The 24,050-nt window shown below is 42.9% G+C and overlaps 1 protein-coding gene across 1 annotated transcript in view; it reads right to left on the reverse strand.

Annotated features, from left to right (window-relative positions):
• Nucleotides 1–24,050, reverse strand: part of garre1 (granule associated Rac and RHOG effector 1) — a 62,205-nt gene that overhangs the window by 26,380 nt on the left and 11,775 nt on the right. Inside the window, exons 2-4 of the mRNA XM_080436217.1 lie at nt 15,859–17,495; nt 5,409–5,624; nt 2,808–2,948 (exon numbers count right to left, since the gene is read on the reverse strand). Coding sequence (XP_080292343.1) covers nt 2,808–2,948; nt 5,409–5,624; nt 15,859–16,410 — 909 coding nt within the window. The 5' untranslated portion in view covers nt 16,411–17,495. The remainder of the gene's footprint in view (nt 1–2,807; nt 2,949–5,408; nt 5,625–15,858; nt 17,496–24,050) is intronic.

Here is a 24,050-nt window from a genome sequence, read left to right on the forward strand (position 1 = left end):
TTTAGAAGACGTGTAGAATCCCCAGAGGCTAAAAATGTTCACTTTAAAAAATATATATATTCAAAGATTTGCACAAATTTCCATGATTTTTCAAAAGAAATGGCAGATCTACAAGCTCATAGCTGCACTATGAGTTTGTATATCTGATATTTTTGAATAGCCCAAAGTATAAAATAATGGTTATAGCTAAAAAAAATAATCTAAAATGACACAGTATGTGTTCCCGGATTGAATGGGTTAAGCCAGGGGTCTTCAACGTTTTTCAGGCCACGGACCCCTTAGCTGAGAGAGAGATGAAGCAGGGACCCCCACTATATATTGTATAAAATTGTGTTGCAGATTAAACTTATTCATAGGCTTGCTTGACAGCAACGTCATCATTGTTGAGTAAATTCATTTTTTTGGTTTGTCAACTTATCTTGTCTCTTAATATGTTGGATTCATGTTAATGTGTATTTTCAGATCTTTAAACACTCAATACTTAGTAAATTTGACCGTTGGCTCTGTACTTGGTCTGCTCTTTTTTCCCCTCTACACCAAAACTCTTTGCCAGAGTACCCCAGGAGTGTATGCTTGGCCTCCCCCCCCCCTCTCTAACAACAAATATCGTGCTCAACATTAGCCGATCCACAAGCTAGTAGATCGGCTATTCTCAACACGAATGTTTGTCCCAGAATAGGGATGCTAGTAGGGTTCATGTGGTTAAATCCATAGGAGAGCAACCTAGTGCTGTGGTTGCTATTGATGTAAATAACACAGAGGGCGGGTGATGTTTCCACTAGTTTTAACTACATGAGATCCTAACAAACGCCCCACTGCATTCCACCTTGGCTCATAGCACTTGACCTAGCCTTGACGACCATGCAGTCTTATGCAAAGGTTAAAATGTAGTTTAAATATGTGTGTTAAATATCTAGACAGATGCCAGGTTCATGTGTTGACCTGGTATTCTATAGTTTCAATGTACAGATTATTTATTTGTTGATATCATACCATTTAGACTGATAGGTTCTTGGTTTACTATGATCCTAGATTACCATCTCTATGCATTTGATGTATGTGTTTACCTTGCTTACTGTAAATCGCTCTGGATTAACCCATTAAGACCTGAAGCCGATTCTACAAAATGTTCTAAATCCTAACAGTTTTTTTTTTGAAAAAACTTATATTACTATGTCAGTGGTTCTCAAACTTTTTCATGTCAAGGACCTCAAAATGTACATGTATTTGGCCACGGACCCCCATCTCAAAATATTTAGTTCCAGGGACCCCCCAGAAGCAAAGATTTGAGTTACAAATGTTCGCTTGAAAAAATATATATTCAAAGATTTGCACAAATGTTCACAATTTCTCAAAAATAGCAGATCTACAAGCTCATAGCGCGGCACTCGGTGCCGCGCTATGAGCTTGTAGATCTGCTATTTTTGAATAGCCAAAGTGTCAAATAATGCTTTTTAGCTCGTTTGTGACATGCCCCCCCCCATGGACTGAGAAGAACTGGTTTGGGGGTTCAATGTAGTCTGGAAACATTCACAGCAAATCAACAATGTGAGTCAGAGACTCAAAAAAATACATCTATTTAGATGTTTCCTAGCAACAATATTTTCCAATATGATGAAAGCAACAATGCAGAAGCATCTCCTTGCATCATATCGTCGTGGCCCTACCAGAGTTTTCCAAAACACCCTGCAGGCCATGTGACCAGACAGTCCTCTAAACGCGTTTGATTGAACGTGACCTCCACACATTCAATCCCCACAAACAAGTCATTGTGTCTCCGTCCTGGTCAAATGTCCTTTTGCAAACGTCCCCTCCTCATGCACTCATTATACTGTAAGTGGGTCACTAATGTCTGTTTCTAAAGCTAAATGGCCAACATCTACAATTTAGCATACACTCTTTATCCAGGGCGGCTTACAGTAAAGCAAGGTAAACACATACATCAAATGCAGAGAGAGAGTGCAGTGCCTCAGGAGTCTAGGATCATAGGTAAACCAGGGACCTAGCATCAGTCTGTCATCAAACATAAAAGTAAAATATATTAAAAAAATTAGAAACTATACAAACACTAGGCAATTTTAACCCATTAAGACCTGGAACGCATCTGTGTCACTTTTTCATTTGAGCTAAAAAGCATTATTTTACACTTTGGCTATTCAAAAATAGCAGATCTACAAGCTCGTAGCGCGGCACTCGGTGCCGCGCTACGAGCTTGAAGATATGCTATTTTTGCATATCTATGAAAATGTGAAAATGTGAAATGTGAAAATGTGTGCAAATCTTTGAATATATATTGTTTAAAGCAAACATTTTTAACTCTATTCTTTGCTTCTGGGGGTCCCTGGAACAAAACATTTTGAGATGGGGGTCGGCGGCCAAATAAACATCATTTTGGGGGTCCTTGACATGAAAAAGTTTGAGCACCACTGATATAGAAACATACGTCTTTTCAGAATACTGTTGGGATTTAAAAGACATTTGTAGAATCGGCTTCAGGTCTTAATGGGTTAATACAGGATAGGATGCCAGGTCAACAAATGAACCTAGCATCTGTCTAAATAACATGCTCTCTAAATTACGTTTTAACCTTTGCATGAGACTGCTAGGTCAAGTGCTACGGGCTAAGGTGGAGTCTGAGAAGGTGCGGTCTTCAGATTACGGCGGATAGTTGGGAGTGAGTCTGCAGTTCTAACTGCACTGGGGAGCTTGTTCCACAGTTTGGGAGCCGGAAGGGAGAAGAGTCTGGGTCGTCCAACATGTGGGGAAAAAAGGTTAAAGATCACATGCGAGCTTTTAATGTCCTTTACCTGCAAAGCGTTGTCAATCTTCACGTTGAGATCCTTGAGTTGGTGTTCAGGGATGGTGGTGTTGTTGGAGCAGAACAGTTGCTGAACCTGGATGCCTGCCAGGCAGCCGTCCCGGCCCCTCTCTCTAAGCCTCCCCGTGGCCTGGATGGAGAGCAAAGCACATCACGTTATCTCAGTGTAATACTGAGCAAACAGCGTGATGTGCTTTTGCGATTTTGTGCATCATTAGAACCAAACAACGACACAAACACCCACACACACTTTTTTTTTTACGGTCGCGAGTAAATATCCCTTTATTTTTTGTTTCCTGCATTTTGTTTTGATTTATTATTATTATTATTATTTCAAAATATTTTCTAAAATGTCCCAGAAAAATTATAAATCTTTCATGAATTAAAAACAAATTCAAACACGAAAGAATTTCATCAATACATAAATTTAAAATTAAATTTCATAAATTAGATAAAAGAAAAAAACGTTTAAAAAGTATTGAAAATAGCAGATCTGCAAGCTCACAACGCGTTGCATTGCGACATGTTGTGAGCTTGTAGATCGGGCTATTTTCACAAGTTTGGGTCACGGAGGGACAGCAAATGTCTCTTTTGAGTCTCGGGCTAAAAGGTTTGGGAACCTAACAACAGCTCCATCACCAGCACCAATGTCAAGACATAAACCACAAACAAATTTCTACATTTACAGCTGGACGCAACAAATGTTAAGTTTTGTTCCAAGATGAGACACCATCCAACACAAAAAAGTGACAACTACGCTTCACCGACAGAACCAAATTCAAACATAGACTCTTGGTAAACAAACCAACTTTTGAATTATGTAATGATTCTTTTCCCCTTCATATTGCAACAATTTTGTCATGCTTACATTCAGCTTGCCTGCCTGCCACTACAGAATGCAATTGACTGTGCTCCCCCAAACATGTTTCACAGAGATTTCCTGGCTGTAAAAATATATATATATAAATAAATAAATAAATATTAAGAGCTGCTGAAATGGGAGTCCAGGCTACCACCTCCCTCCCTCCCTCCCTCCCTCCTCCTCTTGTCTCCACTCCACAGCAGCCAGGCCAGGCCCAGTGTCTGTCTGCTGCACATTCCAGCCCAGTACGAGTAGTCCCCTCCAGGCCTGTAACACTCTGCATGCTACGTACGGCTTTAACCAGATCAATCACACTACTATTCTCTCTGTCCTACAAAAAGCACAGAGGGAGCAGCTATTTTTGGCGTGCTGTTTTTTTGTTTGTCGTTGTGTTAATTTGTTGAGTTATGACATTAAAGTGCTGCTTCGGTGATGGCTATGCTATTGGTGGTGGGAGAGGAGGAATACTTTCAAGTCATTATTCTTGGATGTCACCATTAGGGCTCTGATGTCATATCAACAATACATTAGCGCTTTTAGTTGAATATTACTCAACTTGGCCAGACGTCCCGGTTTGGCCGGGATTGTCCCGATTTCAAGCCAGAGTCCCGACAAATACATGCATCTCTAAAACACCAGTATGTCCCAGTTTTCAACATTCACTACAAAATTGTCCCGGTTTTCGCCAGAATCAAAATAATAATAGTTGTTTTCAGTGGTTACATAGACGTTTATCATGTTCTGTTCATGTAAAAATGTTCACCTAGAAGAACAAATGCATTGCGTGTCTGAATTCAACACAGAGGCTTATGTTTGTCAATCAGTCATTGCCTGTATGCAACACCTATGGCGCATATACATGTGCGAGTGCATGAACGTGCATGGATGGCCGTGCGCGACGAACGTGCACATTGATTTAACCACTTAAACCCCAGCATTCGCATTGTGGAGAAAGCTTTCGCAGAAAATAACAGATCGACAAGCTCACAACGCATAGTATAGAACCCTGAGGGACTCCGCTCACCCATATAGGGTTTAAGTGGTTGAGGGTCCCGGTTTGAGGGACTGGTTTATGTGGTCACCCGAACTCTCAACTCCATTTCTGCGATACCTTTGGTAGGACAGGAGGTGGGAACCATTGAGGTCATTTCTTTCTATGTTTCATGACTCAAGAACGGTCACGGTTATTTGGGCTTTTCTAAGGCAGCATTCTTCTCTGGCTCAGTGTACAGAACTAAACACACCTCAAAATCAGGACAGAGGGACAGATTAGCCCTGGGACGACTAGCAAAGCTCCCGTTACAAAAAGATGATCACCAGGAAGTGTGAAAACATGGCAATATACCTAAATTCACACACAAACTCCATCAAGAAAAAAATAAGAGGGAAGAAAAAGGGAAAATGATATTGTGGCTGGAAATCATAAAGACCTGGCAGGTCTCAGGAATGTCTAACGGACCAGGCTTTTTCACCTCAATAGACGCAAAAGTCTCATTTCCAACAGCACAAGCCTGATTTAAATACTTAGTTGCACACTGGTGTTGCAACTGCCGTAAATAGCCGATCTACAAGCTCACAACGCGCCACATTCGTGGCGCGTTGTGAGCTTGTAGATCTGCTATTTACTGAGCACAACACCGGGCACGCAACCAAGTTATAACTGAGGCTATAAGACCAAGGAAGAAGTACTGGGGGGGGTTATTAGCCCCATAACTGCGGCTTACATACCTCAGCTGCACCCTTCCATGAGCGAGAGGCCTCCTCCAGCTCGGTGAGGGGCCCGGGCCCCGCGCCCTGCTGGGAGCGGGTGTTGGCTCGGCGCTCCTGGGCCTGAGCGAGGGCCTCGGCCAGGCATGACTGGGCCACGGGCTGGACCTTCTGCAAGGCCTGGGACAGGAACTGGAAATGGACCTGCATCACTGTCAGGAAGCAGCGCCCCAGCACCTGAAAAATACAGACAGACAAGAAGTGTTGTTTTTAATAACGTGTTACTTGACCAGAAAATACACAACTAAAGCATCACAACACGTTGCTTCTAGGGCCGTCACCATTTTGAAGTTTTACTTAACAAAGAATAAAAATTACTTTTAGGCTTCATAAACAAAGGTGTATGCAGGTCATATATGACAAATAACTTACATAAATTAATTATTTTATACTTAATTAATAGTGGAAATAGCCAATCTACAAGCTCAAAAGCTGCTATTTTCACTATTTTTTAAAAATGTTTGAAAATATATGAAAATCTTTCAACATGGACATGATTATGGCGATTATGCAAAAAAAAATAATAGGCGATTATGTAATAATTGTGACAGGCCTATAATTGCCTCAACTTCATACAGTTGTACTTTCCAGCACGACCACAATCTTCTCACTGCTGGTCACCGGGAGTTGCCCAGCAGCACAACCACAATCTCCTACTGATGATGGCCACAGACAAACTAACTGTGAAGCCCACTTAAGTGTTGATGAAGTAATTGTAAAATGCTCTGGAGGATACCTGCGTCAGCTTAACATCTGTAATGTCAAATTTCACGTTAGCTAGCTAATGGCATCTGAATTTGTCCTCAAATAACTCCACACCTTCAGCACCTTCAGCAGAGACAGTGACTCACTGTAATTTGAAAAAGAATCACATGGACTACAGCACATCAGTTAGTGCCTGGCCTTAGGCTGCTCCCTTTGATTGGGAGGGATCATCTTAAATATACACACACACACACACACACACACACACACACACACACACACACAATGTTGAGAAGACATTCAAGACAAAGCCCTCCACTGTAAGTGATAAGGGAAAAACAACAATATCACCCTCATTGCAACATACGCATGCATTCACTTGTTTCTCAGAAGAAAAAAAATTGTTTCCATATACGGTACGTATAGAAATACCAGCAGTCTACAACATAACCTTGGTGTTTACAACACTGAATAACTTTCTTCCATAATAGGAAAGTCCACTTTCTACAATAAATCCGGGGCGCCAATCGGCCCTTTCAAGGAGCACAAATCAAAGCATACAGCAACCTGGAGATAAAACATCTGGGGGAGACACATGGACATAATCCAGATGTGTATGTGTGTGTGTGTGTGTCAGGCTGATGAGCCCCGTTTGTAGACCTGTGTCAAGTAGATGCTAACCTGTGGAGAATTCCTGTTTTAAGTGGTCATGTGACTGTCAAGTCGATGATGCATCAACGGAAGGACTTCTGTGAATACTAGAGGCATAAATGTTCCTCGCTGCGTTACCATGTGAATCAAGAATAATTCATTAAATTACTTATATTACCATCGTTGAGGTGACAAACTCATTTCTAGGAGGGTCTATTTAGGGGGAAATTCTATAAAATACACTAAATGTCCAACCCTGTACAAGACACATTTTTGTAATTATTTGTTAATGAAGGTTGATCAAGAAATGTCTTTTAAATGTGCATCTCTATTCAGTGGCCACTCAACCTGAAAATGTGTCCAGTTGTGAATGTTGAGCAAGCTTAGCCTACCTCTACTATTCAACAGCCCTTAAAGGGGATATTTCACTTTCAAACATGTTTGGGGTCATTTTAACTACTCAAGCTTTTATACATATAATTTAAAAGAGAACATTTTTAACTCTATTCTTTGCTTCTGGGGGGTCCCTGGAACTAAACATTTTGAGATGGGGGTCGGCGGCCAAATACATATAAGTTTGGGGGTCCTTGACATGAAAAAGTTTGAGCACCACTGATATAGAAACATACGTTTTTTCAGAATACTGTTGGGATTTAGAAGACATTTTTAGAATCTGCTTCAGATCTTAATGTGGGTTAAAATGACCCCAAACATGTTTGAAAGTGAAATATCCCTTTAAAGCAAAGGTTCTGAGTTTGCTTGTGCTACCATTCCAGGGACAGAGTGTGTGTGCACACATGCTTGTGTGCTGGAGATGAAAGAATAGCTTACGCCCGAGGAGCCGGTTTGTTGTCCAGTTAGCAAAATAGAAGCAACAGGACACCACAGGCTCCACCAGTGGTCACAGAGTCACAGGGGGGTTCTTTTTCAGGTAGGGACTGAAAATATCCCCGAGGCCGGGGAGCCGGGGTTGTAAAGACAGGAATATGCCGCCGGCTGTTTGAAAGGCAGACGAAACAAGACCAGTCCATCTCCATTCTTAACCCATTTAGACCCTGAGGCCGATTCTACGAAAAAAAAATGAAGATACCCTGTATACACTTATACTGTATGTTGGTTTGTTTACTGTTGAGTGAGAAAACAATGTTGCAGAGTTGCACATTAAAGATAATCATCTGGGGAGCCGCCAAAATAATTTGGGGACCCCCAGTTTGGGAACCATGGCCTCTCCGCTCTCCTCTCACTACTTTCTCCCTCTACATTGCAGAGGGATTTAACTGTATGTTTGGTAGGGTTCAGCGCAACACAAATGCAGATAATATGCAGATATAGTAATATTTTATAGCATCGACATGAGCATCACTGATGTGGATCCAGAATATTTTGAGCACAGCCCTAAACTAAATACACCATCTTAAAAAGGCCCTTACGCTTACTTTGAAAACAATCTAAATAGACCGTTAACAGAACTTTCAATTTTTAAAAACATTTTCAAATTGTTCAACTAGTCGATCTACAACACGTTGTGAGCTTGTAGATTGGCTATTTGAAAATGTTTTTAAAAATAGTAAAAAAAATTGCAAAGAAGTTTAGGGATAATGGGTAAGGCACTGGCAAAAATAGGGCCCTATGACTTAAACTACTTAAAGATTTGCTATCAAAATTAACACTGGTAGACGTTTCATTATTAGCATGTCAAAATAATGAAATGTGAAATGGTGAAGCAGCTAACTTTGCTTAAGTTGGGATATTTCAACTTGAACGAATACGATGTTCACCGCATTCGTCGTCAATTTGCATCTTTGCATTACCTTTTTATGTAATTGTGCAGCGCATAAGAAATATCTTCAGTTTGTCTGTACTTTGCCAAACATACGTGCACTTTTTTTGCAGTCTCTGTCTCAAGAGGAGCATCGCTCATTTACATACCAGTTTCAGCCAGTGAGTCTCGCCCCAAAAGTGAGTTTATAATAAACACTGGCCCAGGTTCAGGCCACGGAGCGAGATGTGAAATTCCTGCTGTTGATGCTGAGCTGCTAATCATGACTCATGGCAGATAATCATGATAAACTCTCAGTCACATAAAGACAGCCCATACCAAACAGTCAATGAATAAACCGATTGCCTCATAATAAGATTGGAGATAAGATTGCAGACAGCATATTGTATACAGTATACAGACCAACAAAGCCAAATGCGCAATACTTGAGTGTTTGTTTTATTTAAACCCTGTGTGCAACTTAATTGAACAATGCAAATTGCAGATCATATATTTAACCTACTATTGCAGATTGCAAAGATCATACATATCGGTCTGCAATCTGCCGAATAATGCAGATTGCAGATAATGCATATTGCAGAGACCATACATATTGACTAGCCTACTAATGCAGATTGCAGACACCATACATATTGCCTACTGCAGATTGCAGACACCATACATGTATTGCCTACTGTAGATTGCAGACACAATACATATTGCCTACTGCAGATTGCAGACACAATACAGATTGCCTACTTCAGATTGCAGACACAATACATATTGCCTACTGCAGATTGCAGACAATACATATTGCCTACTGCAGATTGCAGACACAATACATATTGCCTACTGTAGATTGCAGACACTACATATTGCCTACTGCAGATTGCAGACACAATACATATTGCCTACTGCAGATTGCAGACACAATACATATTGCCTACTGCAGATTGCAGACAATACATATTCCCTACTGCAGATTGCAGACAATACATATTGCCTACTGCAGATTGCAGACACAATACATATTCCCTACTGCAGATTGCAGACACAATACATATTGCCTACTGCAGATTGCAGACACAATACATATTGCCTACTGCAGATTGCAGACAATACATATTCCCTACTGCAGATTGCAGACAATACATATTGCCTACTGCAGATTGCAGACACAATACATATTCCCTACTGCAGATTGCAGACACAATACATATTGCCTACTGCAGATTGCAGACACAATACATATTCCCTACTGCAGATTGCAGACAATACATATTCCCTACTGCAGATTGCAGACAATACATATTGCCTACTGCAGATTGCAGACACAATACATATTGCCTACTGCAGATTGCAGAGCAATACATATTGCCTACTGCAGATTGCAGAGCAGACACAATACATATTGCCTACTGCAGATTGCAGACAATACATATTCCCTACTGCAGATTGCAGACAATACATATTGCCTACTGCAGATTGCAGACACAATACATATTGCCTACTGCAGATTGCAGAGCAATACATATTGCCTACTGCAGATTGCAGAGCAGACACAATACATATTGCCTACTGCAGATACCATACATATTGCCTACTAATGCAGATTTCAGAGATCATACATTCTGCCTACTAACGCAGATTTCAGAGATCATACATTCTGTCGACTAATGCAGATTGCACAACATGAGCTGCCCTCTCTTTCTCATGCTCGTACTATGCTGACAATGAGATCAAATGAAACCCAAACCAACCACTACAATGTCTTCTCTAATAACGGATCGGGGGGGGGGGGGAGAAAACGAGGACAAGGCCACAGAAGAAGATAATGGCTAACATATGTGATAGGCAGGCCTAAGCCATATCCCACACAGTCATGGAAAATATGAGGAATAAAGACTGTAACGGAGCCAAGCTGCCGAACGCTTTGGCCTCTCTCAAGTCCAAACAAGGAAAGTAGTTGTGAATCAATCAACATTTTTTTACACTTGTATTTTCTAAGAACACCTGCATCCCCTTTTGCTCAGTTCAAAATCTGACGGGTAGGTGCGGTTGGTTGGTGGAGGGGTGTTGTCAGTACCAGAGCCTATTCTTTCTGTGAGACACGTCACTCGTGTTCCATTGTGCCTGGTCTGAATTACTTACGAGCCAATTGTCCCTTTTATATTGTAGGCACACACACACACACACACACACACACACACACACTGTAGCTGACGTCCCTTATTCAGAGCTACGAACAATGCGAGAGCAAGTAGTCCGTTAAGTGTTCTGGAGTGGGCAGAGGGACGCCAATACGTTTTGAGTCTATTTGTTGCATGTTACTCACGTAGTATTATTGTTTAATTTTGTTTTTTTTGTGTTTGTATTTGGGAACATTTTTGAAGGGGCACAATAACAAGTTCTGAGATAGATAGACTTAAGATTAAAAGGAAGGTACACAATGACTTGCCTTTCCATTATCAAATAACCAGCAACTATTTAAAATAATAATAATGAAAGCAGCTGAAGTAGTAGCTATCGTGGTGTGTTTTGGGGGTGCTTGGACTCTTGGCGGTTTCTCGAGTAGCCATGGGGGGGGGTCGTGGGTTTGCCTCCGGTCTTCTTCACTCTGTGGTTCCACTCACGAGCCCAGCCAAGACCTCTTAATAAACCGTGACATTTTCATGCATATTTGGCAGCTGAGTCGCTCGGAGCTGGCCAGGGAGCCGACTTGGAGTGCCGATAAAAACACACACGTTTTGTTTTCCAGTCACTAACTGACTGGTCTTCTTTTCTGGGTTTCTCGGCAGAAGGGGACAAAAAGGAAGAGAGGAGAGAGAGAGAGGGAACAGGGAGTGAGGAAACGGGGGGGGGGGGGGGGAAGGAAAAAAAGAGGAAAGAATCGAGCTTCACATTCCACAACTCCCCGAACTCTGAACATGTAGGACCTATTTGGTTCATGCTGGAGACTGAAGAGGTCTCGTGAGGGACTGCCAAGAGTGTATATGCTTCGACTCAAAAGCTCACGAAGGAAAATCCCTTTTACAGTCACGTATGCAGCTTATCTATAGGGAGTCGAGACCACCAGTGAATCCCTTGTGAACTAGGTCTAACTTAATTAGGAATGCTGTAGTCAGGGGGAGGCAGGGAGCAGGGTTGTTTGTGTTGACATGACATTTCTGTTTAGTCATACTTTCCAGTATTCTGGTCTCTGACTAATGCAGAACGTTATTCGACTGCTGCTCTCATTGTAACTGTAAGACTGCCAGCTGAATTGTCTATAAAAGTGAAAACCGAACGCCTTTCTAAACCCCCCGGCCGTCTCAACATCTTTTGCATCAAGTTTCTTTTTTTTTTCATGTGCCAGGTATTAGGCAACAGTTACCGTCTCTATTTCTAACAAATGTCTCTTTTATGCGCAGGCCAGACGATGTCCGAGGCAACAAGCCGTGAGTGAGTCAGAGTGGCCGTGCCAATCCCAGCCGTCTGAACTTTCACTGAGTTGGGCTTCCTTTAATATTCATGTGTGCAGAACGTAGACCACAAAGAGTCACAAATTACCAAGTGCGGCGCAAAAAGGCTTCCTGTTTGTGGCGCGGCCACATCCCAGTAAGGTCCCGGAGAACTGGACCAGCCATTTAAGCCTGTTCATTTTAATTCACAGGAGGAAATGTGCTGGACACTGGGCCGGGTAATACGTTTATTGGATTCTCCAATATGATGGATATATATATATGTTTTAATAATAAACGATTAACCACAGGAACCATGGGATCCCTATTCTGGGCATGTCATAATACAGTATGTCCAACAGTTAGCCGAAAATAGTACAACTTTAAAACCATTACAACGTGTCGCGAGCTTGTAGATCAGCTATTTTGGGCGAAGATAATGTGGTGTAGAGGGATAAAAAGAGGGGACCATTTAAGTACAGCAAGCTGGGGGACCCCAGTCAGTGAAATATGTAGGGTTTAAGTGGTTGAATCAATATTGAGATCTACAAAATATAAATAATTGCAGGGGATAAATATCGATCTACATTGTTAGAAATGTAATAACTAAAGATATTCAGAGAAGACATACCAATAGAATAGAGACAGTATGGGCAGAATAGCAATAATATATTTCAATGTCTCAATATTGATATTTTCATGTAATTCATTACAATATCAATATATACAATACAATATATTTTGGAGAATATGATACAGTATATTGCCCAGCACTGTGAGTGTCTATAAGGTAATGAGTCAACACTGACCCTCTAGATAATCTAATAAGAGGTACAGTACACTGCTGGCTGAAATGTTGTGCAGTTGCACATTCCCTGACAGCACAGGGAGCTTAAGTGTGGTTTTCAGCACTTCGGAGTGCTAAAGAGATAGGCTAAAGGTTGGAAATATTTCCGTTTAACAACAACAACATGTTGTTGCTATGGTGTGGCCTTTTAACTCATTCACTGCCAGAACTTTTTTTTTTTGCGTTTGCCCACTGCCAGAAATGTTTAAATTAAAAAATAAAGTACTCAGGAGCCAAGATACAAAATGTTTAAGTTTTAAGTTAACAAGAAAGTGGATTGGAGTCTAGATCTTCAACAAATCATATCTCCTTGGTCTTTAGGTTAAAAATTAAATAAATAAATAAGAAAAAAAAAAAGAAAAAAAAAAAAAGATTTTTTTTTTTTTTTTTTAAATTAAAAGTCGTTTTAGTCGTTCTTGGCAGTGGGGGCTTAAAGGACAAAAGTCGTTTTAGTCGTTCTAGGCAGTGAATGAGTTAACTGATTTTAATTTAGGATTGGGACATTTGATTGGGAAAGTATTTTGTCAACAATGCTAAAAGTGCTATGTAAAATGTCTTATTGTTAGATTATTTTTGTTACCATCTATGTATAAGCTACTCTCAGGCCTTCTTCAACAAGAGGCACAGGCACATGTCAACCAACAGGCCACAAACTTAACCTGAACTGATACCACACAGGTAAGCTGCTTAAGTGCTGGGATGCATCAGTCCAAATCTTCTGTTACACTTTCATACAAGCAAACTAATAGGCTCTATCAAAGATGGTGGATACATTTAGAAAGATATGCCATCCCAATTTTAGCCACTAGAGTCGAAACAAATGAAATGGTCACCTAAATAACAACATCTATTTTCTCTTAATTTGTCTCTCTGAAAAGAGCAATTTTCGTGTTAGAATGTTGGGAAAATTGTGTGACTCGTGGCGATTGGGTCCAATATTTAGTTCAGTGACCATGGGGTAAAGACTCGTTCAGAAGCTGTGTTCACGTTCACTTCTCCCGTTGGATGAATACTCCCACCTAATTCCGGTCTCCTAAAAAGCTCACGCAGATACGAAAAGTAAACCGGAGATGGTGAGGTCTTTGGGCACTATGCACAGCTGAGCAGACATATTGGAAAGAAATTGGGCCTCTTCCTTACTTCGTTTACAGGTGTTACCAATCACGTTATTAAGGTTGTGTTCCATTCTGGTCAAACAAGAGTCAGGGGGTGCTGCTATTGCACATGTTGGCTCACTGGAAATGTTTATATCTCTGCTACACCAGCTGGTCTTAAACTGCGGTCCAGGGGACCTCATGGTTCCTTAAGGGGTTTTCAAATGGCCCCTTACTGGTGTGTAACTCCTAGAGTGTACAAATGAGGCCCAATTTCTTTCCAATATGGTGTGCTGTGCATGGAGCCTATTGACAGCGGAGGTTCACAATTAACACATCAGCAGATTTGCAGGTGGTTGGTGGTTGTGGTGAAAAAGAAAAAGAAACACCTACCCCAAAAACCAGCGTGATAAAGCGTGACTTTCGCTCCATCTCTCACTTCCGCAGTGTTTTTCACACCTCAGCCTCAGATCCTGACAGGAGCTTAAACACTGAGCGTGAGAATCTATTTTGTGCCAGGAAACTCTGAATCATGGAGCTGAAAGAACTTTGCTAAGCATCTTACCACTGTGACTAGAACTTGATGTGGCTGAAAGTGACATTGGGACTAAGGTTGAGCCAAAAATGTCATTTACACAATATTGAATTACATCTATGTTTATGTTGTCTCCCCCTCCCATTTTTCATTTCCCGCTCGATACCAATGTCACATATCTCCTCTTCAGATACCTTCTTTCCCATCTCAGTACTAAATATCATAATCTAATAATTTCTTTCTTTCTTTGAAAACTGAATTAATAAAAAAGGCACGGTAGTTAAATGGTTGTTCCCGTTCCAGCAGTGCCTCAGGATGTGAGTTAAAGTAATACTGTGTGAGAGAGCAAACAGCACAGGCCTGAATGTCAACAGAGGTTCTGTTTTGCAGCAATGGAAATGAAACAAAGATCCACATTCTTCAACAGGTTGTGTCAATAAGTACACTGTGACACTAGCCGACAGCTACTGACATACGTACTGCTGTGTGTGTGTGTGTGTGTGTGTGTGTGTGTGTGTGTGTGTGTGTGTGTGTGTGTGTGTGTGTGTGTGTGTGTGTGTGTGTGTGTGTGTGTGTGTGTGTGTGTGTGTGTGTGTGTGTGTGTGTGTGTGTGCGCGCGTGCGCTGCATGCGCATGATTGCACGTCTAGTTGTGTCACAATCAGACATGCTGGCTTATGTCCAAATGCATACGTAACATATGCATTTGGACATAAGCCACCATTGTCTGATTGTGTGCATGAATGTGAACGTATGTGTGTTGAGTGAAAAGTGCCATACGGTCAAATGCACTTTTCACTCAGTGAGTCTGTAGTACATTTGGTGTACGGGACAGTCGGGACTCCCTCTTTCTTTGGTGTTTCGCCCCCAAGGTGGGCAGGGTCATTTGCCTAAACCCTGACCTTAACCTCACAACAACTATGTCTGCACCTAGCCTTGACCCTAACCTCACAAACACTATGCCTAACCCTAAAGGGATAGTTCACCCAAAAAATTACTTATTTTCTATCAATTACACACCCCATGAAGCCTTGAATTCAAGGAGATTTAAGCCAATAATTTGATGACCGACGGAGTCTCCGGTAGGGGACTCAATGGAAACTCTTTGAGTCCGCTGGTCAGCAAATTATTGGCTAAGGAATGCGACAAAAACTAAAAAATCTCCATGAATTCAAGGCTCCATGGGGTGAGTAATCGATAGAAAAAAAGTTATTTTGGGGATGAACTATCCCTTTAACCCTAACCCCACAAACACTATGCCTAACCTTAACCTCACAGAAACTACGCCAAAACCACACCCACCTGGGTGAAACACCGGGAAAAGGGGGAGTCCGGTGTTGTCCACCGTCCTCAGCTGGAAGGAAAAGGGCCCACCACTCACCTCCACGTCCTGCAGGTTGAAGTCGTTCTGGTCTTTGAAGTAGGCCGCCCCGGCGCTCAGCTCCATCAGCATCTTGGCGATCTCCGGCTTTATTGCCGCCGTGAGCCGGCTGGCCGCCTCCATGACGTGTTCCTGCACGTCCTTCAGTTGCATAGCTGCTTTGGAGTAGTGAGAGTTCCTGAACACGCCGCTGAACAGGTCCGTGAGGAAGGCGCTGGCGCGGCAGAACACGTTCAGGGCGTCCAGGTACTTGGAGATGCCCTGCTGGATGTCGGCCACCGCCGTGATGGCGCCGGCGGAGGGCGTCGAGGCGGAGGGGTGGCAGCCGCCGGGCATGCCGCCGCCCACCCCGACCACGCCCAGGGGCGAGGAGGCCGAGCAGGAGGAGGAGGAGGAGGAGGCGGCGGAAGAGGAGGCCAGGGGAGCACTGAGGGTCCGGCTCAACTCAGGCATTTGGTACTGCTGGTGCTGTTGCACTTTCTGCTTGGACCCGCCGAGCAAAAAGCGCCGCTTGTAGTCCATTTTACTTTCCTGCGCGCTGCAACAATACATAGGTGGTGGGCCGGCACCAAGGTCCTTTTTTTCTTTCTTTTTTTTTTTTGCCTAGTCACACAGTCCTGTTCTATTTTATAAAACAAAAAAAGGAAAAAAATAACCGAGAAGTCCTGGAACTATGAGAGTTATGTAAAAAGAGAGCTTAAGGATTCCATCTCATCTCAGTGTGCCTTTGGAGAGAGGCTGCAGAGAAACCGATGATGAGGTGGGAGGGGAATTTGGAGAAGCACAGGCTGAGCATCCAACGGTGGCATGCAGCCCTGCTGCAGCTGAGAGGAAAGACAGGCCCGGTACACAGAACCAGCTGAGACACACCGATCAAGTTAGCTAGTTTTAGTGTTTTTTTAAGCAAACTGAATCATAACATAAATGACAGAAAAGAAGAAGAAGTCCAAATCACTCTTTGATTTACGGTTGTGAAGCTGAGGAACTTCCAAAGTGCATTTCTGTTTTCCTTCAAATCAAAGCAGAAACAAAAATCCTTCTCTGTAGAGTATATACACATATGTACATATTATAGGATATACAGTATTATCGTTACCAGTCTAGCTGCTAATAAAAATAGAAAATCTTTAAAAGCTTGTAAGCCAAAGGGGGGGAAAAGCTACATGAATTTGAGGGGACAAAGAGAGAGACACTGGTCAACAGCAATGAGGGAACATAAAATACAAAAACCAGGCGTGTGAATTCTGGGCTCCGGGACAATGTTCCCTGGGCTCTTCCTCTGTGCTGGCCAGTAGCGGAGCTCAGTCTGTGTGTGTGTGTGTATGTGTTGTTTTCAGCAAAAGGGCAGACAGATCCAGTCCGTCACACACTTCCTCTTCTCCAAGCGGGTTCTTCTGCAGGCAGTCAGTGAGCAAGTGGCCAGCTGATAGCTCCCTCCTTCTTTCTGCCTCGTCCGTCCGTCTGTACTGTTTGTCTGGATTCTCTGGAAACTCGGCCCTGCCTCCTGGCTCCTGAGGTAGATATTAACTCACTGTGGAAACAAGTGTGCTGCTTCCAGATCTCGCTGCTCTCTCCGCAGACGCAGATTCAGGGGCGACAAGAGCACAAATGTATCTGTAAGGCCTCTAGGTCATTTCCTATGGGAGGAAAGGGAGAGGGACACATAGGAAAGATGGTTACCGTCAGGGTGAGCAGGAAGGATGAGGTTTTGTTTCTAAAAGGCTGGTTCTTTCCCTCCACCCCACCAGGCTGCAAATAGTATACCGACCACTTTTAGCAGACCGTTATCTGCCCTTAACTATTGTTAATACCCATAGTTATAAGCAATTTTGCTTACTTCTTGTTGAATCCTTTCTATGATGGCAACACAAATAAATTTGATAAATAATATAACGCAGTGAACATAATGAATAGATACCACCTGGTCAGTTTTGTTTGTGACAAATAGGCCATGTACTTTACCAACCATTTAGCCAACATATGACCACCTATCATTTGGAGTCTGTTTAGGTCTATTTGACATCCTCATCCATGCACTGTATATGTTGGGGTAATTACCGGCCTCTGTGGCTACGGGGGGGGGAGGTTTAACCCATTAACCCATTGACTGCCAATCGCGTAGATCTACGCGAACCTATTTAAAGCCGCCACGTGCCAGTCGCGTAGATCTACGTGAACTTTGAAAATATATATATACATATTTTTTTTAAATATATTTTTTGACCCAAAGACCAAGGAGATATGATTTTTCGAAGATCTAGACTCCTATCCACTTCCTTGTTAACTTAAAACTTAAACATTCTGTATCTCGGCTCCTGAGTACTTTTTTTTTTTTAATGAAAAATCTCTGGCAGTGGGCAAACGCGGACAGAAATAATTTTGGCAGTCAATGGGTTAAGACCTGAGGCCGATAATCTAAAAATCTAAATCCTTTTTTTTTGGTGAAAATAATGTAAAAAATATTTGTTCACGATTTTTTTTAAATAGCAGATCTACAAGCTCATAGCGCGGCACCTCGCTATGAGCTTGTATATTATCTGCTATTTTTGAATAGCCAAAGAAATCTTAAAATGACACAGATGCGTTCCAGGTCTTAATGGGTTAAGCTTTCAGTCATCTCTGGAATATTTGCTTATGATTTCATGCTTGTTGTCCAACCTTATAATATGTAGACCCCCATTCAGAGGCTGCTACACGATTTGCAAGTGCTGCTACCTAACAGAGAAAAGCCCTGACACAGGCTGGTGTCACACAGACAGACAGAACACAGTAGTACAGCTGCAATGAGACACGGCAGCAAACAGGCCATTGTTGATGATGACACATGAATGTGTAGTTGAACCAGACTCAGAGGGAGTCACAATGTCCCCATTGTTGTAAAATGCAGAGCACCACATACTAGCTGCTGTTGCTCAGTTTGGAGTTCCTATATCGTTGTGAATAGATAGTGATTTCCATTTTCGTGATTAGAGAGGCTAGTTGGCAGTAAAGTAAGCATCACCTAAAATGGGCATCGACTGCATTGCTCAACTGTGTTCGATTAACCTAGCATTTTGAAAACCAAAACAAAAGTTACAATATGACCTGGACGCATCTGTGTCATTTTAAGATTTGAGCTAAAAAGCATTATTTTACACTTTTGCTATTCATAAATAGCAGATATACAAGCTCATAGCGCGGCACCGAGTGCCGCGCTACGAGCTTGCAGATCTGCTATTTTTGAAAAATCTGGGGTCCCTGGAATAAAATATTTTGAGATGGGGTCCGCAGCCAAATCCTTGACATGAAAAAGATTGAGCACCACTGATATAGAAACATACGTTTTTCAGAATACTGTTGGGATCTAGAAGACATGTAGAATCGGCTTCAGGTCTTAATGGGTTAAAGGGCAAGGCAGAATATTAACTACAGGCCCTACAAGTGTCTGTTATACAAATGTTCACCCGTCACTTTCACTAGTGCTTTTACTAGTGAAGAACTAGGTTAATGGAGTGGAATAGTACTTTAAAATACAATATAGTTTGTTTCCTGAGTGGCTGGTATGGTAGAGTACACAAATTTACCAGCATGTGACATATTTGTGATGAGCTTATTTTATTTTATTTTCCACCAGCTGCACAACTAGGCCTTAATGATACAGACACACTCCAATGATATCACATCCTAAGAAAAACAATTGTCACAGACTTATCTATCAGATACCCACTACTACCATACTACAACAACAGCAGCAGGGCTGTCACGCCGTTATCTGTCAGCCCCATGCCCCAAAGCACCGCTGTTTTGGGGAAGAGGAGAAGGGAGGAGGCCTTGAGAGCAAGTCCTGGAAAAACACACACACACACACACACACACACACACACCAAAGTCCCTGCTTTTCCTGAGGGTAACGGCACAACGACACTGCCGTCACCGTGGGCTCTGTTAGCGTCACAAACATTCCACCACGCACACACCCGCGTTAATCTGCCCATGTTCTACTGACCTTCAAACCTCGCTTCCTTTCACAAACAGAGCGCCTGCTTCATGCAAAAAAGAACTGCTCTGCCACCAAATGGTCCCTGCTCTGGAGAGCTAAGAGGACTCCCATACACTTAAAGGACGACTTCACCCATTTTCAATCTATCTTCATATAATTGGTCCTCACTAAATGCTCATTATAATATGGTGCCATTTTTGTCTACTCACTCTGTGTCTCAGAGGAGGGCTGTGGACAGTTCAGAAACCTGCCTACCAGTGACATCATCGATGGAGAATCCAAGGCAATAGAAACCGAAGGCTTTCTATTCTTGTTAAGTTAGCATACCATTAGTGGAAGCCATTGTTCTTGCAATAATCAAAATCTAAATATAAAAATAGAAATAATAATACAAAATACGTTTATGTCACTGGAAGGCGGATTTCTGAACTGTCCACAGCCCTCCTCTGAGACACAGACCAAGTAGGGAAAAAAAATCACCATTTTATCGTGACCAATTATGTGAAGATAGGTTGAAAATGGGTGAAGTCGTCCTTTAAGATGGAGGCAGGCCAAGGGAAACCAGTGACCTTGTGAAGGGAGAGCGAGAGCAGCAGAGAGGAAGAGAGAGAGAGAGAGAGAGAGAGAGAGAGAGAGACGGCGACAGGAAGACTTCCTCTTTCTAGTTTTTAACCCTCATTTGTCCAGGCCAAGTTGATGGAGCACATGCTTGTTTACAGCAGCGGGTCCTGTGGGATGACGTTGCTACATATTTTTAAACTCTTGCACCCGAGGAGGATCTGCACACAGCGCTGCCAGACGGTTCAGGGTTGTACTTCTTTCTAGGGCTGGGCAAAAAGGTGTCCCAACTTTTTGTGTTTTTTCGTTAATTAACACCCTACTTGATCATACTACAGCGTCACACAAAAGTATCAAAAGTAGCAGACCCGCAAGCTCGAAGCATGGTGCGAAACCCGGGCACGAAACGCGGTTGCCAAGCGACGCGTTTTGAGCTTGTAGATCTGCTACTTTTGCTGTTTTTGAATCTGAATCTTGAAAAGTAACCGTTTTGGACATATGAGGTTTCCACCCGACAGAGACGATCTATATAAATACTGGAAATGCTTCAAGTACACAGAGCTTCATCAGGTTATATGCCTGATGAACGTAACTCCACTATGTGTAAATGGTGCATTTATATAGCGCCTTAATGCAAAGCGCTTTACACTGTGCATTCACACACACACACACACTCCTCACACTGCCGGCGGAGGAAACCATGCAAGGACACCAACCTGCTCATGGAGCAGTTGGGGGTTCAGTGTCTTGCTCAAATTGACACAGGGGGAGCCGGGGATCCAACCGGGAACCTTCCGATTCCCCAAGAGTGGCCCGCTCTACCCCCTGAGTCACTGCCGCCACATTTATCAACACCCGACAATGTTTATGCTGTGACTGGCAGCAGGAAAACGACCTGTTTGATAAATGACACGTCGTGAACCCTGTCGTGAATCGATTCTTGCGGTCGGATGCTGGTTTCTACACTAGATTCATAAATGAGGCCCATCGAGTATTGACGTGTCGGTGAAATATTGTTTTCTTTTCTTGTTGCTGCTTTTTACCCATTTTTCTCCCCAATTTAGTCGTTAAGCCAATTGATTCCTCCCCTCACACATTTGTGTGTTGTCACTGCCGTTGTATCATACTGACTCACCTGCCAGTGAGGAGCCCCCACCGGGAGGATGTACAGCCTTTGTCCTACTCCTCCCGCCCAACACTCCTTGCAGACCGGTGCCGGCCCAAGCCCGTAGGATTATCCCCCTCCCCCAAAAACGGGACGATTGTGTTCATACATATATATATATAGACACTCGACAAAGCCAGATGCACCACGGGGGACTGGATTCGAACCCACTTTACCACTGCGCCACCCGAGTGCCACTAAGTTGTGTCACCCAGCTCTACGTGCAGCACAGTAGTGCTTAGGTCTGAGCGGTTATCCAGGGTGACATGCTGCTGAGCAGTGTGGGGCTGCTGGGTGCCAGGCTCCAACATCCCTGGGATTACAGCAACAGTGAGAAGCTGCCAGGCCACACTACAATGGCTGCCAGTTGACACAGTAATGGCTCTTTACCACTACAAAGGGCGTGCGTACGTGTGCACTCTGTAGGCTGTAGGCTACAGAAGTACCTCCACTGTTTTTTTCCCCTCCCCACTTATGTTTCCTACTTTTTGAAACATTTAAAACCATTAAGGCCTGAAGGTTCCGATTCTACAAAATGTCTTCTAAATCCTAACAGTTTTCTGAAAAACCTATGTTGCTATATCAGTGGTTCTCAAACTTTTTCCATGTCAAGGACCTCCAAAATGATATGTTTTGGGCGCTGACCCCCATCTGAAAATGTTTTGTTCCAGGGACCCCCAGAAGCAAAGAGAATATATATAGAGATATTCAAAGATTTGCACAAATTTTCAAGATAAAAAAAATAGCGGATCTACAAGCTCATAGGGCGGCACTCAGTGCCGCGCTATGAGCTTGTATATCTGCTATTTTTGAATAGCCAAAGTATAAAATAATGGTTTAAGTGGTTACACAGATGCGTTCCCGGTTTTAATGGGTTAACTTTAACTATATAATGGAAGTCAATGAGGCTCTAATTGGGCTGAGAACTTGACAGAATCTGGAGTCACACGTAACAGATACGTCATAGACCTGACTTCATCATAGATGACTGATCATCACACAGCTGGTCACATGAAGTCTGAGATCCACAAATGGAGGCGAGAGCCAAAATGGACCTCGGACTCGGCCAGAAGAACCAACCCTGAACGGGGGGGGAGGGTACGTCATAAAAATAAATGCCAACGCTGTTGCACCACCTTATATCACCCCTCTTGCGTTTACGTTTGCATATACACATTTCAACAGTAAACATTTCCATGTAAAATCGGGCACAGCGGCAGACCCATGTCTGTGTTGTGCCTGCAACAAGAGATTATCCGCAGCACAGCAGCCCACCTTTCCTGCCTCTGTGTAAAGTAAATTCTGTGAGCAGAGTTTCTCTCAAGACGTAGCAGACAAGTGCATCAATATTAATGAGCTCTGCTGGCTTCAGTGTAGCCAGCCTCTTGTTGCAGAGCGTACACACACACACACACACTGCATTACAGATTGCACCCAAACAAACACATGTGATAGGGAGGGTCCCCCCCTAGTCTGCGCTGGGGCTGGCATCGGGCCAAGGCCTGGTGTAGTGTCTTGTCTTCGGCGGCGGGTGTACGCTCTTCTCTCTGGGCTAATGTTAGCTTGACTTCCACCACACACTCGCTGTGTGTGTGTGTGTGTGTGTGTGTGTGTGTGTGTGTGTGTGTGTGTGTGTGTGTGTGTGTGTGTCTCTCAGCTGCTCTGCTGCAACAGGAAAGAGGGGCTTAGGTTTCCTGGGGAGAGCTCTCTGTCGCCAGTTACAGAACGTCAAGCTCACCAAGTGTTATGTACCTGTCTGCGCCGAGCTCCAGGGAATATAAATATAAAACAGCAGTTAACCACAGACAACTGTGGGAAGAGGGGGGATGGGGGTGGGTTGGGTCTTACAAAACTGTCTGTCTGTCAACCTCTGATGAGGTCTGTCTTGTTGTTGGCTGGCTTGTCATCGATTCTAAAAAATCAATTCTTGCGCGATACATTTTTCTAGGACCTGTCTTTGTCGAGTGAGACCTACAGAGTTAATTACTCAACAACGACAGAGCAATCTATTGTGGTGTGCAATGTTCTGTTTGACATTCACACCTGCCGTATGCTTTCCTTAAGTGTATCCTTGCGTGTATTAAAGGGGTGATTTATACTATATATATATAGTTGAGCGCTGGTGTCTGTCGCACACTGGAAATAGCCGTTCCACAATGAAAATGTAAAGAGATACTACTCTGACACCATGGAAGCGGACTACTTTAATTAATAGTTGCATTAGTTGTGATTAAGTAGTGCTTCCTTTTTTGTTTATACTCCCCAGTTTTGACAATAACGGATTATGTCTAGGGCTCCAAATGTGTAAAAAAAACATAAGCAAATCAAATCAAGACATCAGTATATTAGAATGAAGTACACAAGGAGGATGGGGGAGTTCAACGCAGGAGGTCACCATGACGGTATGTCTTGAAGAGATGACGATGGAAGACAGAGATCTGTGCTGACAGTTCCTTATCTGACCTGCTGCTGGAAGGCACAGACAGACAG

This window comes from Gymnoscopelus braueri (genome assembly GCF_963280865.1).
Source record: "Gymnoscopelus braueri genome assembly, chromosome: 1".
In the NCBI taxonomy this organism is placed as follows: Eukaryota; Metazoa; Chordata; class Actinopteri; order Myctophiformes; family Myctophidae; genus Gymnoscopelus; species Gymnoscopelus braueri.